This window comes from Prionailurus viverrinus, chromosome B4, assembly GCF_022837055.1.
Source record: "Prionailurus viverrinus isolate Anna chromosome B4, UM_Priviv_1.0, whole genome shotgun sequence".
Taxonomy (NCBI): Eukaryota; Metazoa; Chordata; class Mammalia; order Carnivora; family Felidae; genus Prionailurus; species Prionailurus viverrinus.
The window spans coordinates 77296318-77312463 of NC_062567.1; the positions used below are offsets into that span (position 1 = coordinate 77296318).

General features: G+C 57.1%; 1 protein-coding gene across 1 annotated transcript; it reads left to right on the forward strand.

Moving 5' to 3' along the window:
* Positions 1-6544: 6544 nt before the first annotated feature.
* Positions 6545-8181, forward strand: HOXC12 (homeobox C12). The gene is made up of 2 exons (XM_047867942.1): positions 6545-7151; positions 7943-8181. Exons 1-2 carry the CDS (start codon positions 6545-6547, stop codon positions 8179-8181), a joined length of 846 nt encoding a protein of 281 aa, XP_047723898.1.
* The last annotated feature ends 7965 nt before the right edge of the window (positions 8182-16146 follow it).

The following is a 16146-nucleotide window of genomic DNA, read 5'->3' on the forward strand; positions in this document are numbered from 1 at the left end:
TGCATGCAAACCCACACCTATGAGCGAGTCTTCCCACACAGAAGGACCCTCCGTAAGGCCCCAGAAGGGGGCGATGGAAAAAAGGAGGAAGCTCATGCAGACTCCTGGGGACACTGGAAACCCAGGCAAAGACTGCAGTTCCTTGAGACCCTGGGAGCCCCAGTGTGCCAGGGTGTTTAGGACCCTCTCCTGCCCTGGATTAGATGTGGCTGGATGAGTTTTGGAGGATTATCGTGCCTGGATCTGTTTTGGAGATGCCTCTCTCATGAGAGTAAGCAAGCATGAGAATGGCCATTCCTGTGCGAGACAGGTATCCTGTGAGTGTGTGTTCTGGGGAGGCCAAGTTGGGAAGATGTATTATTCTTTTCCCGATTGTGTCGGTCCCTTAACTTTTCTTCCTCCAAGAATTGGCATTGTCTTTGGGGACTCAGTGAGACATTCCTGTGAAGGTGTATGTGTGCATGTGCACACTCGTGTGCAGCCGCGCGTGTGTGTGTGTGTGTGTGTAGAGCTTTTGACGAGTGGAGAATTTCCTCAGCCTTCACTGCCCCTTGTGTGTGTGCAAGCATGTAAGTAGGAATGTTGTTATCTCAGAGTGTAGGGTGTGTTTTCTTTTCTGTATTCAAATCTATAAGTAGCCTTTCTTCCCAAGGCCAGTCTCCTAGTGTTGGTGTGAGAGGCTGCGATACACATTAGGTTGCAAGGGGATACAGGAGGTGTGAAGGGCTGTTTCCCCTGGAAACAGACAACAGCCTTTCTCCTCTGGGACTGAGGATCCTGCGATCTTTCTCATGATCCAGTCTCACTCCCCACTCCCCATGCCTCCCCCTGTCCCCCAGGCCAGGACTAAGGAACCTGGCTGGGTGGGAACCCCACAGGACTCTCCATCTGGAGGTCACTTTACCAGGCTGCCAGGGAAGTCTCAGTTAGATCCTTTCCTGGGCTTGGGGGAAAAACCCTTCCCCACCCACATCTTAGTCCCCAGACCCAGGGCCAGGAGAATAGGCCTTTCAGCCGATAGTCCCACAGCCAAGAACCCACCTGAGAGAGCAAGGCCAGTAGTTCTTAGGGAGATCCCTCCACGACTGTCTCCAGACCATCTGCTCCTGAGGCTGATCCACAGGCGGCTGGGTCAGCAGGCCAGTGTGGGTGTGAGGCAGGAGCAGTCCCTGGGCCAGTCTCCATCTTTCAGGGATTGGAGCTGGGAACCCTGAGGCAGGTCCCCCTGTTCAAAAACGAGCTCCCCACCCTAGGATCCACCTGTGTCCGACTTGAATGGTGTCGGGAGCCCACCCCTCAAAAAACTCCAAGTGCTGGTTCGGGCAGATGTGTATCCAGACCTGTGCTGGTGGAGGATTGAGGGGCCCTGGGGAGCGAGGGGCTTCTGGGAGGAGGAGGGGGCCAGAGCCTTTTCACAACCAACCAGGCTCTTCCTCTTTTAGCCTTGACCGTGACTAGGTCTTTCTGACCTTGACATCACAGGGAACACAGGGAAGGGGGGCAGGGTGGAAAAGGCCTTGATCTTCCGGTGGCCAGAGAAGGGGAGGGCCGCTCGCCCCCTTGACGCGCCATCCCCCTTCCCGCCAGGGTCCGCCGCCTCTGTTTACACACAGAGGAGGTGTCGTCTCCAGTCTAGACAGGGGCGCTAATAACGCCCATAAAAGGCGGCCTCTCCAGAGATGTTCTGCAACTCAGCTCCCGCGCGCCTACCGCTGGCCGCTCCCTCCGCCTCCTCCGCCCCGCCCTTCTCAGATACCAGGCTGGGCCCGCGGCGGCCTTGGGGAGGGGGCATCCAGAAGGTTTCTAGAGGCTGAGAATCCCTGCCCCGCACCCTTCTGAACCTCTTCTGTCTCCAAAGGTAAGTAGACTCCCGCTCTTCCAGCCCAGCCTCGAGATTCGTAGCACAGTCTCCAACCTCCACCCGTCCCCTGGGCCGGTTGCCCCCACCCCAGTCCGCCCGCGCACCCCCCCTTTACCCCCTCCCAGCCCTGGACTTGGGGCTTGGATTTGGGAAGCAGTGGATGGCTGGGCAGAGTAGACCCCATGCATGTCTTGGCCTCTCCCCAGGGCTAGGCCTTGCGAGAAGCCATGGTCACTGCGAGCCGCTGGCTGTGGGGCAGAGGGCACTCGGGTAGTCCTCACCCCTTACGGAGCTTCGAGGTCGCGGAGACCAGGCCCTGGGCTCCCGGATACAGTGCAGGCGGCTGTGGGTGTGGCGTTTGATGGGAGTGGTTTTTTTTCTTTTTTTTTTTTTAAACTTGGTCCCCACACCTTTCCTGACACTCAGTAATTCACTAGGCGGAGGAGATCCTCTGCTGGCGGAGGGGGAAAATGTCAGAGCCGGGAAACTATTTAACCATTGGTGCGCCGAAAGAACGGAGAAAAGGGGGGAAGAGGGCCCATTTAGGGATGCTCAGGTGAGAGGTGGAGACATGGTCTTCCAGATGTCCCCGCTTGGGACCCCCCCTTCATTTCCTGAGTGGCCATTGTGGTGGGAGCATGCCGCGGAAGGATTAGAGGAGGTAAGGAAGCTCGCTGCTGATCCCAGGCCTCTTGTGTGAGCTTGAAAGCCTGACTGGGCCCCTCACCCAAGGTTCCTTTAAAGCCTCCCCCCTTCTTCCCGTCAGGCTGCAGATCCCTAGAAAGCAGCACCTGGAGAAGGGGTCTCCCTATTTTCTTCTTAAGTCCTGGACACCCGGAGGGGTGGCTGGGAACCAAGGTGGGCTCCATGGAGGAGTTAGGGGAGGGAAGAAAGAGGAGACGGAGTCCCCCTACCTCCATCCCTCAGCCTTGTCTGAACCCGACAAAGATGCTGAACCAAGGCGGACCCGCCCCAAAGGAACGAAATAGAGAGGTCTGAAGGGTCGGATGGGGGTCCAGACCTTCCTCATCGGCCGCTTTTCATCTCCCCTATCCCCGCCCGCTCAGTGCCAACACACCCCCCATCGGGGGCCCAGGCCCTGACTCATTTGCATACGCGGCAGAACCGCTTTCTGCAAACTAGGCAGTGACCTTGAACTGGGCCACCGAGGCCTCTCAAGTGACCGTGGAGAAGGCAGCACCGCGCGGAATAATTCTGACCTGGGGTCGGTGGGGGAGCCAGATCACAGCAGCTAGCAATCGCTCCTCGGTGGCCTGAGCCTCACGCAGCCGCTTGGCCTCTGTCACCCGAGCCCTCGCGGACGCGGGAGGGATGCAGACAGGCGGCGCGGGGGCCAGCTGGTGGGTGCGCCGGAGCACGAGGGCTGCCTCGGGTCTTCAAGGAGAGCCTTGGGCCGCGTCCTAGCCTTCAGTTATAATTAACCCCTGAGTTAATGAGCGGGGCATGGTGGAGCCAGGCCAGCTACAGCAGGAGCCCGTGGCTCAGGGGCCAGCAGGCAGGCCGCCTCCACTAACCTTGTGATTTGATGAATGTGCGGGCGAGCCGACGCACAGATCGCTCCGCGGTTCCAGAGCCTGGGTCTGGCCAATTATAGTTTTGCATGTGGGCTGCGAAATGTGGCTGGATAAAACTCTCGGTTAGACGCAGCTACCCCGGCGCTTTGAGCTGCGAGTCCCTCCAGGTCCCCCTCCCTCAGCCCCAGTCGGTTCCCGCCGCCGAGGCCGGTTTTAAATTTGAGGCTTCGCACCCGAGCCTCCCGCCGGCCCCGGGGACCCAGGCTGGGCGCGGCGCTCAGGGGCCTGTTCGTGGGAGCTTGAGTTAAGGCAGGGGCCGAGCTGCGTGTGTGGCTGGGTTCCCTGAAGGTGGGCAGATCAGCGGTGGCGCACTGGGATTGCCTGGGTCCTCGCCGGCATCCTGAAAACCCTCAGGCTCACGATGGGCCTCGAGGAGCTGGACCGGGGATGCGAACGTGGCTGGTGGTTCTCGGCGGCTCTCCCTGAGAGGAAGCAGGGCCAGCTACACGGAACCAGGAGGGATGTGTGCGTGTGCCACTGCCCACAGAGTCTGAAACCTGGGGAAAGTGGCCTTTTCGGTTGGGGCCGGATCCGACTGGGAGACACTGGAAGAAGGAAGCCCTCACTCCCCCAGCGTTCTATCTGCCGCCCTGTGGCCGCGGCTCTGGGTGCTCAGCGGCCTGGCCGGAGGGCAGCGTGCCGGGCTCTGGGCCTGAGATTTTCCAACTAGGGAGGGACACGGGAAGGCTGAGGCCTTCCTCCTGGGGTCCCCTGTCGAGGACACTGGAGTCATCTGGAAGAGTAAAAGAGAATGGGCAGAAGCCTCTGCCCCACACGGACTAGTGATTACTCCGCGCAGCTCAGCTCTGCATCCCTCACGCCAACAATAGCGGCTGAGCACAGAGGCCTGGAGGCCTGGAGACCTTGCTGCCTGCTCAGTGTTCTGGTCGAAAACAGCGACAATCTTCAAGTCACACACACCCCCCTTTTTTTTAATCTGGAGGACCCAACTCACCCCCAAATAAACGTTTTAAAAATTAAATTTTCAGTGGTGCTCATCAATGCATCTCGGAAAGGGGGCATAAATAGAATGTTGGAGATGCTGTGACGTGGAACTTGCGGCGCAGGGATGCTTCCTTCTGCAGCCGCGCAGCCCCGTAATCAATTAGGCACCAAAAGGCCAATCCAGGCGGTCTCCTGCCCGCCGCTCGGCGCCCCGGCTCGCGCGGTTCTGACTGGAGGTGACTGCGCGGGGCTAGCATCTCACCGCTCGGCCTCGGTTCCGGCAAGTGGGCCCGGCGGACGTGGGGCGGGCTCCTGGGGGCGGGAGGGGCCTGGCTGGGCAGCCGGGGCAGCCGGGGCGGGGAAGGGGAAGGGGAAGGGGAAGCGGGGCGAGGGGCGGGCGCCGCGCTGGGAGCTCTGAGCTGCGCCGGGCAGGGCGACGCTCTTGCAGACAAATTTCTGTCCGAGGGAGCAGTTCGGGTTTAGGAAATGAAATCGCCTGGCGAGCTGTGGAATTCGAAGAATCTAGTTTCTCTCTTGCCGCGTCCTGCAGAGGAGAGAGGGAGAAAAGGGGAGATGAGAAGCCTCAGCTTAGATCTGCTTTTGTAGGTTCAGCTCATTCTCAGATACTTAACTTTCACCTACGTGGGTTGCTTTCTGCCCGATTCTCGCGGAGACCCTCGGTTCCTCCATCTAGCTCTTCCGATGCTTCCCCGTATGTAGACGTTTGCTGAACTATCTGTTGGACTTTGTATTACTTAAAGCCGTTCATATTGTAGAGGAGCCTGAAACAATCAAATAGAAATCCGAGTATTTTGTCTACTAGGCACCAATAGGATACACCTAGTGCTGAAGGCTTTGTTTTGTTTTTCATTTTAATCCGCTTATCTGTATTCTGTGGACCTGGTTGAGATCAGATTGTGGTTTCCAGATGTCGATTAATCTCATCAATGGCCAGCGTCGGGTTCTCAGCCTTTTCTGAAAGGAGCTGCCGAGGTTAGCACCGTAAATATAATATTAAGCCCCCAACAAGATCATTCTCCGGATCCCTCTCCCTCACCCCCAGCACACCTACTGGCATTGGCACCGCCATCTGATGGTCCCAGCGGCAGGCTTAGATGGTTCTTGGTTCTGGAGTGGGGGGGGTCTACTCCGAAGTGGGAATCGGGAGCCTCTCAGGCCAGCCCAAGCTCTGCTGGAGTCCCAGAGTCTCTTGCTGCAAAAACTCCGGAAGACCCCCCAGAAGCTCATGTGACCCACAAAAGTCACAAGGAAGAGTAGTTCAGGCCCCCAGGTTTTCAAGAGCAGGTAGTCAGGTCCACATCGAGCTGGGCACCTCCTTTTCCTGCTTCCTTTCTGCATGCATCCTATAATGGTGAGTGGAAATGTAAGGCTAGGGTGGCTTCCAGCTTGGGGGGGGGGGTGAGGAGGTGGGAATACCCAGCATTGCAATTCTCTCATAGTCCTTCCTGGAGGAAAGGACCCCAAGTGTCCCCCCAAATTCCTGTGCAGATAGAGCTGAGGAGGGGGAGTACCGCAGTAGCAGGGCTGGGAAAGACCGTGGCAGGGAAACCTGTCCTTACCCCCACTTCGCCTCTACTGTAAATAAACCCCGAGCCAAAGGGCTCATCCGTCTCCTTAAACAGCCAGTAAACTTTATATGACACAATATCTAATAGTAATTTATTGGGGAGATATTGTAAATTCCAACGGTTTTAGTTAATAAAGGAGCTAATTAAAGAGGGACAGGCTGTGCTTGGCCAGCTGTTGGCGAGAAGATAATACATGGGGGGGGGGGTGCATGGTGCAGAAGTGTGTATGTGCGGGGATTTTTGGTGTGGCTTTTTCCCTTTTGCCCCGGGTCGGGCGATTGACTCACTGTCTGCATTAGGTTTTATGATATTTTTAAAAACCAGAAACCAGCGACTAAATCTGCCCCCGAGTTTTGTCTCTCCCCCCCCCCACCCCAGAGTGGGGAAGGGGGAAGTTGGAGTTGGTGCAAGGTGGGGGGATTCGCTGTCCCCACCCATCCCCCTGGCGGCGGCGCCCACGTGAGCCGGATGGCCAATGGGTGGCCGGTGCAGGTTTAACTATGTTTAATGTCAGATAGCAATAAAGTAGAAGCTGCCGGCCGGGCCCCGCGGAAATGGGCGAGCATAATCTCCTGAATCCCGGGTTTGTGGGGCCGCTGGTGAACATCCACACGGGAGACACGTTCTACTTCCCCAACTTCCGCGCGTCCGGGGCGCAGCTGCCAGGGCTGCCTTCGCTGTCCTACCCGCGCCGTGACAACGTGTGCTCGCTGCCCTGGCCGTCGGCGGAGCCCTGCAATGGCTACCCGCAGCCCTATCTCGGCAGCCCGGTGTCGCTCAACCCGCCCTTTGGCCGCACGTGCGAGCTGGCGCGCGTGGAGGACAGCAAGGGTTACTACCGCGAGCCGTGCGCCGAGGGCGGCGGGGGCCTGAAGCGTGAGGAGCGCGGGCGCGACCCGGGCCCAGGAGTCGGGCCGGGGGCGGCGCTGCTGCCGCTGGAGCCGTCGGGGCCCCCTGCGCTCGGTTTCAAGTACGACTACGCGGCGGGCGGCGGTGGCGGCGACGGGGGCGCGGGACCCCCGCACGACCCGCCCTCGTGCCAGTCACTGGAATCCGACTCCAGTTCGTCCCTGCTCAACGAGGGCAACAAGGGCGCCGGCGCCGGCGACCCGGGCAGCTTGGTATCGCCTTTAAACCCCGGCGGCGGGCTCTCGGCCAGCGGTAAGGACCCCGGCCCACTCTTGAGGCGTACTCAGGACCGGACAGCTCACCGGGGCGGGCAGGGTAGGACTGAGCTAGGGCCGCCTGGGGTGACAGAATGTGTGGTGAGGAAGGGCTTCTTTTAAAAAGAAGTGCGGGGTGGGGAGAGCGCCTATAAACATGTAAATATCCCCATAAAAGAACTGGAGAGATTCCCCTTTTCTGGACCTGCGGCTGGCTAGAGGGGGCAGGGAGCTCCGGCCAAGGGGATTCTGACCTAGACTTCCCCAGGCCTAGGGGTGGGGGGTGGAGACCGAGAGCTTGGTCTCTGCTCTCTTGGACCTCACCCCCCGCCTTCGCACAGACTCTGTTACCTACATTTTTTTCCTCTCTCTCTTAAGAAACGCCAGTGGACCTGGTTTACTCTGGCCACTGGCTCATTCATGTCTGTTCTAGCTGATCAGGGACCCAGCACATCCTGGAGAAGGTGAAAGGAAGGGGCCAGGATATCCGGGAGCAGAAGAGCTTTGGGGAGAAGTGAGGGGTTCGAAGCACAGAGGGTCCAGGGATACTACGGTGGGAAGTCCAGTCGAGGAGGCCAGGAGGAGCGAAAGGGGGGAAAGAGGATGATGAAGGTGGGAGAGTTGATGGGGATGGGGGTCTGCGTAGAAGAGAGGAGATGGGAGATGGGAGAGCAGGGGCCTGGGGTTGGGCGGTTAGGCCAAGGTGCAAAGGGCTGGGGAAGGACCGAGGGCACTGGGCTTGTCACCTCTTGGTCCTCTGGCCAACGCTGCCGGTTCGTCTCCACCCAGGCGCGCCCTGGTACCCGATCCACAGCCGCTCCCGGAAGAAGCGCAAGCCCTATTCGAAGTTGCAGCTGGCGGAGCTGGAGGGGGAGTTTCTGGTGAACGAGTTCATCACGCGGCAGCGCCGGAGGGAACTCTCAGACCGCTTGAATCTTAGTGACCAGCAGGTCAAGATCTGGTTTCAGAACCGGAGAATGAAAAAGAAAAGACTTCTGTTGAGGGAGCAAGCTCTCTCCTTCTTTTAGGCGGCAAGACACGGGCACCGGCCCCGGACTGAGCCTGTCTCTGGCAGGGAGCAAGAGGGGGCGCTGCCTGGGACCCAGTCCCCGCTTAGAACGCCAGGCATCTCTGGCAGGCCCTCCCTGGACATCCTCTTGTCTGTTTTGTTTGTGGTTCCCTCCCACACACCCCCAGCAGGCCCTGCCAGGTCCCAGAGAGAAGGGGAGAAGCCAGCCAAGGAGAGAGGAAGCCCACAGCTGCAGGCAGGGGATAGGGGCAGGGAAGGCTGAGGTGCTGGGGAAGGACTGGTTTGCAGTGGGACCGGGGCACTGGGCCCGGGGCTGAGGAGCTGGAGCAAAGGTAATCCAGGCGCCCCCCTCCCACCACTTTCCTTCCGTGGTCGGAAGTCAACCTGCAGTAGGCAAAAGTGGGGACAGTGGAACCGAGGCTCCCCAAACTCCCAGCGGTTGGGGTTAAGAGAGGTGGAGAGGAGGGAGCAAGAGTGGAGCCTCGGCGGCGGAGAGATTGGCAGGGGTCAGCGTAGCTATGCAAGGGCAGGAGGAAGTGGAGAAACCTGGGAGGAAGTGCGGTTTGGGAGAACAGAGTGATCATTAATGCCCAGTAAAGTCCGCTGGGGTCTGGTCCTCTAGGCCTGGAGGCCGAAGGGGCCGGCCGAGGCACAGGCGTTTGACAGAGCCGGCTGCGGACAAGGCGACCATCAGCCTTAAGTCCCCTCTGGGGCGGGCTGCCTGAAAAGTCTCCTAGTCTCCAGCCCTCTCCCGACGCCTCTGCCCGCCCATTCGCTCACAGGTGTGCTGCCAGGCACTCTTCCTGCCGCCTAGGCGGCTGCGGACCGGAAGCCGCAAGCGCGGAATTGAGAGCCCAGCGGACGCAGCCTCGGGCATAGTAGCCACCCCAGGGACCCCCACCTGGCCCTCCAGGAAGCCCAAGAGGCTGTGAAAGAGTCTGCGAAGCGCGGCATTGATTGGCCGGGAGAGTTTCTGGCAGCCGCGGCTACCGCCGCTGATTCTCCCTTCCCCGCTGGCGTTCACGGTCACGGCCGGCCAGAGGCTGGACCGGCATAATTTACGAGGCAGGAGGAGAATCTGCCCCTAAAGGGGCTACCGGCCGCAGAGGCCCCTGCTCAGCCCTGGTTTCCCAGGCTGGTGACAATGAAGGAGGGGGGCGCTGCAGTCCCCCACACAACTCCTTTCTCTCTTTTACCCACCCCCATTCCACCCGCCCCCCCCCCCCACCCCACAACGTCGCCCTTTGTCTCAGGTTCCTCTGCCTCCGCCTCCCCCTGGCTGGCGAGGCGCCCAATACAAGGACCAGAGCTGAATGAGGGACACATCCTCAGAACCGGTCGGAAGCCAAAGAGTGGCTTCTTCTGCAGAGGGCCTTTTATTCAAAGCCCCCTTCAGGCCCCAGCCCCAGCCCACTATATCTAGGCTGGCTTAGGAGAGAGAAGCAGTGGAGAAGCTCGGCACCTTCCTGCACTCCGTTTTTATCCCTCTTGGTGAGAGTTCCCCCGACTTCCCCTCTGCCCACCCACCCACCCTTGCAGGGGTAAGAAGGGCAGAAACAGGGAGCTGATGAGAGTTAAGCCCAGCCTGGACACTGTGAACTGGCCTGCCAGCTTGGGAGTTCTTCCTGCCCTGGAAGAGTCTCTCCTAACACCCCCTCCAATGGCAATCCACAGAGCCTGCCGCTCTCCCACCAGCACACAGCGTCAAGTCCCTGGACAAGACTGTGCAGAGGCATGGGCAAACGCAGGCACAGCGGAGCCCGGCACCCCCACTGGACCCCCCCCCCAACAGTACTTGTAAGCAGGCAGCCTCATGTCCCCAAATGCAGCCCTGCAGAGTGGCGGTACAATCACATGCCCTCATCGCCACTGGGCACCTGCCACACTTCCCCACTGACATAAACTTGTTTCACCCATATACAACAAGTTCACAGAAATCAGCGCCATTCCTGCTGTCTGCACAATCCCTTGTGGGCTGGCCCTGAGTGTGAGGCACTCTCCCCTTTGCCTGGTCATCCATGTACCCCTTCGTGCAGCCCCTCCTGTGACCTTGTGAGCTCTGGGGTGCTGGATTCAAGCTTCACCCCTCCAGCCTGACTCCCACAGCCTACTAGAGAAGAGAGACCAGAACACTCCAAAGGGGGTGGGGGTGTAAAGATATGCAATAGTCTCTTCCTGTCGCTTTAAACTTGACTTCCGTGAGCTTCTCTGTCAGTCTGTGTCCTGTTCTCTGTGTCCCTTGCTAGTACCTAGTCTAGTCTCTGTGGGTAGATGCCCTCCCCAGCTCTCTGTAGTGTGCCCTCCTAGTCAAACGTCTGTCTTTAGCACGTTTTCCCTTTATAGAGTCCTTGTACAGAGTTGCTTCATCATATTAATATTAATAATAATAATTAAAACATGACTGAATGATGATGTGATTTTTTTGAGAAAAAAAATTGAACTGGGTCCCCATACATGGTCTTTTCTGCCTAGAAAGAATGGGATTCCCAGGCTCCTGACTGTCCCCTACTTTATTTTCTCCAGTTCAGGTGAATAATAAAAATAATAAGTGTATAATAATAAAGGAAGAACGGTGCAGGGGCAACAAAAACATACGAGCAACCAAGATCTGTTCATGAGCTGCCGTCTCTAGTCCCAAGCAATTACTAGCAGAGAGAAAATTGGGGGATAGTAGGTTGGGGGGGAAGAGAGGGACAGCTAAGGAGTCATGGGGCCATAAAAAATAATGTAGACAGCCCAGAGGAGACTGTAACCACTTTCAGGGCCAGAAAGAGGAAGTCTGGGCTGCAGGATCCCCAGAAGTGAAGCCAGAGTAGGGACTCTAGCAGGTTGGAGCAGGGATGGCAGGAGTGCCCTGGGATAGGGGGCAGGGGTTGGTGGAAGGACACTTCAAGTCCATGGTCTAACCCCATGGCTTCACTCTGAGAGCACATTTTGAACACTGCACAATGAATAGGCAGGGGACTAAAAACCCCTTGGAGCTGGTGAGATAGGCTCCATCTTCCCCAGCCAGCAACTTCTTCTGGGCCATGCCAGAGACCCAGGGCAGAACCAGAGTCCAGGTCCCAGCAGAGCCCAGGGGCCCTCTGTACCTCCACCTTGCCCCTTCCTTCCGGGTGGGTCATCCTTCCTCTGCCTCCACGCTTGTGCCTCTGGTCCCTGAGTTTCCCTTTTTCACAGCCTGGCTCCAATTATGGAGTCTCCTCCAAATTCCTTCTCCACCCTTCTGGGGCTACTTTGGAATAAGGAGCCCCCACAGAGCCCAGTATCCAAGCCACACCCCTGCCTTGAAATCTCTCTCTCTCTCTCTCTCTCTCTCTCTTCTTTTCCTTACTCCTGCAACTAGAAAAACTAACAGATTTAGATTGAATCCCATTCTCCTTTAGCCCCTAACCCACAGCTTGTCTTGTGCAGCTGAGGGGTTTGGACAGGAAGGAGATCCCAAGCTTTGGGAGTTACTCATACAAAGGCCCCCACAGAGTATAGGCAAAGCTGGGGACAGGATAGCTTCTGGCAGCCATGAGCTGGGAGAGGGACTGGGTGGCTGCGCCTGCGTCTGAATTAAGGCGGGGGTGGGCGTGTTGAATCCCAGTGAATCCAGGCCAGAGACTAAGGTCTTCTTAGGACACATCTATACGGGGGGGGAGAGTTAACAGTGAAGGCATTTCTGGCTAAAAAGAAAGGAGTAAATTTAAAGAAGTTAGGAATAACTGGCCTTTAATTTATTCCCTTGATTTAGTCCCAGAGACACTGCAGATCTGAGAGAGGAGGTACTTTGTTGGGTGGTGTCTACACAGGTCCCAAGAGTCAATAACTGAGAGACTATCAGAGAAGGAGAGACACTATAACCTCCTCCCCATGGCTGAACAACAAATCCTTGGGTCTCTCTGCCAAGGAGAGTGTAATGGTGGGAGCGGCAACCCAAATACTCAGGGTAAGGCTGAACTCTGCATCTGGGCAAGGATTGCATCTATTTTCCAACCGTTTGTCTGATTTAAGCCCTCAAACTACTATTTACTTCACGGACTTTAAGACAAAGAGCTCCGTGTCACAAACTGGGTCTTGAGGGGCAAGAAATGGAGAGAATTATCTGGATAATGCAATGCGGGTGGAAATAATTCTGCTGCTGTGTATTTGTAAGCTTATATCATCCAAATGAGCTGTGTATTTGGCCCTGGCTATCCACCCAGTTCTACTCCACTCTGACCTGCATAGACACAGCTAGGGTATTTAAGGCAGCTATTGAGCGAGCGGGCGGGAGATGGGCCAGGCAGCCCGGGTCCGTGGATAGTAATGCAGCCGGAAACCGGGCGCGCGATCGATGGCTCAGACCCAGAGCAGAGCAGGGACCGCCAGCTCGATCTCCGAACAAAGCAAACCCCCGGGACCTTGGGTTCCGGACAGGCCGGAGCCCCCGCCCATCCTCCCCGCCATTACCAGGAAAGCAGGAGCGGTTCTTAGGCCCCGGGCCCGCGCGGGAAACGCACTCCGGAGCCCCCAGCCCTCTCCGCGCGGCGGGCACATGGAGGCGCCGAAGGGTCCGGTGTAATTCAGAGCGAGGTGGGCTGCAGGAGGCGGATCCTGCAGCCGCGCGGATGCCGAGCCTTAGACCCCCGCGGCCGCCTTCCGGCGGCTGCCTCCGTCGAGACGGAGTTGCGGGTTTTCCGTGGAGAAGCGTGCTGCCGGCGCCCGCCGACCCGAACGCCGCGCACCACTTGCAGCCCGGCGCCGAGCTCGCGGTCGCGGCTCTCGGGGACGCTCCGAGACAAAGGCGCGGCGGCCGCTGGTGGATGACGCGGGCGCCTGGAGCTCCCAGTGGCCCGGCCCGGTGGAGAGGGCTCTGGGAAGTCGGTCCACTTCGCCGGCCGGCCGGGCCCCGGCGCCGGATCCGCTGCAGGGTCCCGGGGAGAGGGGACCCGGCGCGCCTCTCAGCCCCTGCTGCCCCGCGCAGCTCGCCGCGCCGGCAGCTCTGGTCGGCGCCCGAGGGCCGCCGGGCCCCCGCAAAGGACGGGATGACCCCTGCTGGCGGGAGCGGTGGAGGCCGCCGAGCCCCGCCCCGCCCGGCCGCCCAGCCCCGAGCACCCTAGGCCTGGGGGCGCCCCGCGAGTTCGTGGGAGACCTGGAAGGACAGCCCGAGTCGAGGCGCTGCCGGGCTGTGGGAACCAGGCCTCTCTGCTAAGTGCCCTCCCTCTGCTGGGCACGCGGCGTCCCCACAGCGGCGGCCCGCCCTCCCGCTGGGCTTCTCACCGCCAGCGGCGGCGGCGATTCCCGAAGCCGGTGGCTCCTAAAGGAGCCGGGGAACTGGGCTTGGATGAGACCAAACACAGCCGGACCTTTAGCCAGGGTGACCCAGCCGGCCGCCGGTAGGTGATCCCTCCTCTCTGAGCCAGAGCCACTTCCTGGAGACTAAGAGACAAGCCTTCACTTTGTCAGTTTCCATATCCCAGAGTGGAGGACTTCTTTCCAAGGACAGGTCTGAGCGGAGGGAATTCGCCGGTAGTTCCTGCTAGGAGAGCTCCCCGTGAAAGATGCAGAGTCCGTATACGGGGCACGAGAGAGATGTTTCTGCCAACATAACCGATATAGTGAAACAGTCTCGAACGCACAGATATCCATGTTATATGTACACCCTGGGCATGGAAAATATATTTCTGTAGAAAATGTACATACAGAGGCACTTTTATTTGCACAGGAAAGCAACCTTCTGGGAAAAGGTTACACTTAGCATGGATAAACACCACATGTAAAGATTCATTTACATAAACAGTACACTCGCATATCCATCCCACACCGGGAATACACAGTCCCGCATCTCTTGAGCTACATAGATGTATACACTCCATAGGACGTATAAAATCATGCATGGAAAATGCATCCCGATATTAATGTAGCCACATAAAAAGTACATGGAAAAGGCATCATTATATATACAAATTGAATATCTACCCAATGTGTGAAAAATATGCCCTGTAAATTAGTTTGTTTACATGGTGTGCAGGTACCAAATCCAGGGAAGTAAATTCTTTGAGCTCGCATATTATTGTATTTATAATACGCGTTTATTTGGCTGTTTTGCAAACAGGAGCTGGAGGAAGCTCGCGCTTTGGCAATGACAGTCTCCATCAACGGAGCCTCTTTTCTGTTTTCCTGTTTTTCTATTATTTCCATCTTTTGAAAACCCCTTCTATGTCTACATGGACTATTTATACAATAATCGCTGGTCGCTGATCTCTATTTCCCTGTTACATCTCTTGAAGTCAGGGTCTATATTTAGAATCCTAAGTCCTGTTTGCAGCCGAGTCTGACTGAGTAATCACAGCCTGGTAAAGAATTAACATTATCTAATTAGGTTACTTCCCTTCCCTCCGTGTCTCAGGACTTGTTCTTTTAGACCTAAGGTAAATATATTACAGTTACCCCAGGCTGCCAGTTGGAAAGGGGGGGAGGGGGCGGCGGGAGGGAAATGCAATGGCCTGACAAGGTGTGTAACAGGCAGGTTGGGGTAACAGGCAAGTTTCAGGTGTGCACTGGGCATGCACTGCTCCTGAAAGCCAAAGTCTGTTTACATTTTTTAAAATTTATTTTTAAAATCTGGAGTCCAGAGAGACAGCCTAAAGCAAAGGCTGGACCTGGTCTTCTACTCTTCTACGACTCTCTCAAATCACAGAGCAGCTCCACTCCCTCTCAGCCAACCAGGGAGAAGATTCTGGCCCACCTAGCCCCTCAGCTCTGACTCCCATCCCTAAGGTTGGCCAGGTCTACACCAGCAGCAGGGAAAAGTTATCGCATGACCCAAGTTTTTCTCAACAAAATCCACTCCTGAACACTTTCGGAGAGGCAGTAAGAGCTTAAAGCATTTTCTGACACTGAGCTAGCTCTGTCTCGCCCCGGAGAAATGAGTCCCACTTGGGTCTTTCTTTAGTGGCGAAAAATCCGCTACTTGACACACGCCTATGGAAAAATTCTTTGAGAGACAATGCACTCACACCCCGCAGAGATATTGTTTATGGGTTCCGTGTAGACGCTGCCATATTTTACTGTCCAGAGGAATCAATTAATTAGTGCCTCGCTAGTCCCCGCGCCGGCCGATGCTTGGCTGAGCGTGAGCGCTGAGATAGATGTGCGTGGCCAGCTCGCTGGTCTTGTTAACAAGCCTCGTCATAAAGATGGAGATGATAAGGAGAGCGAGGAAGCCCTGGCGGCCGCGAGGGGGGGCTTGGAGGGCCCAGCCCTCAGCGTGTGGGGCAGCGGCGGGTGGGAATCGGAGCCAGGGCCGCGGCCCGGTGCTGTCCCGGCATCCGCGCGCGGTTATTCCGTCTTCTCCCTTCTCCCCTTCTGGGGTGTTCGTGCTGTGATCTCGGATAATTCCCTCTCCACTCCCCCGAATCTTCCCTTTTCTTCATCGAGCCCCGAATTAAAAAAAAAAAAAAGTTAATACAAATACGTAAACCTCTGTCTGTGAGTGCCTGTCTCGCTCTCGGCCACGTTTGTTCCGAGACCTGCCGCCTCCTCCTCCCCCCCACCCTCCGCCCCGCATTACTTAACCGCGTGGTTCCTTTTCATCGCTGTCTGGAGCTCTCTTCCCTCTCAGGCTTCGTGGTTGCTTTTTCTACCAGGTTGGTGCTGGCTCAGGCCCCAGTGAGCTTGTAAAAAAAATAATAATAATACAAATAACCCCTGGTTATCTCGCGGCAGAGTGAACACCCCCCAGATAAGCCAGACCCCATGGAAGAAAAAAAAAAACCTCTTGGATGTAATTGCTGGTTTGGGTTGCAACACTTAATTCTGTTTATTCTCACCAATGTGCATATTTAACGAAGAGATATTGATATTAAAGGGCAGGGGGGAATTAATTTTACTTTTATAGTCATCTATTAAGAGCACAAGATGATCTGAGTCTCCTTTAAAGGGACCAAAACAGGGGGGGAGGGAGAGAGAAAGAAAGGGAGGGGGAAGGGAGAAA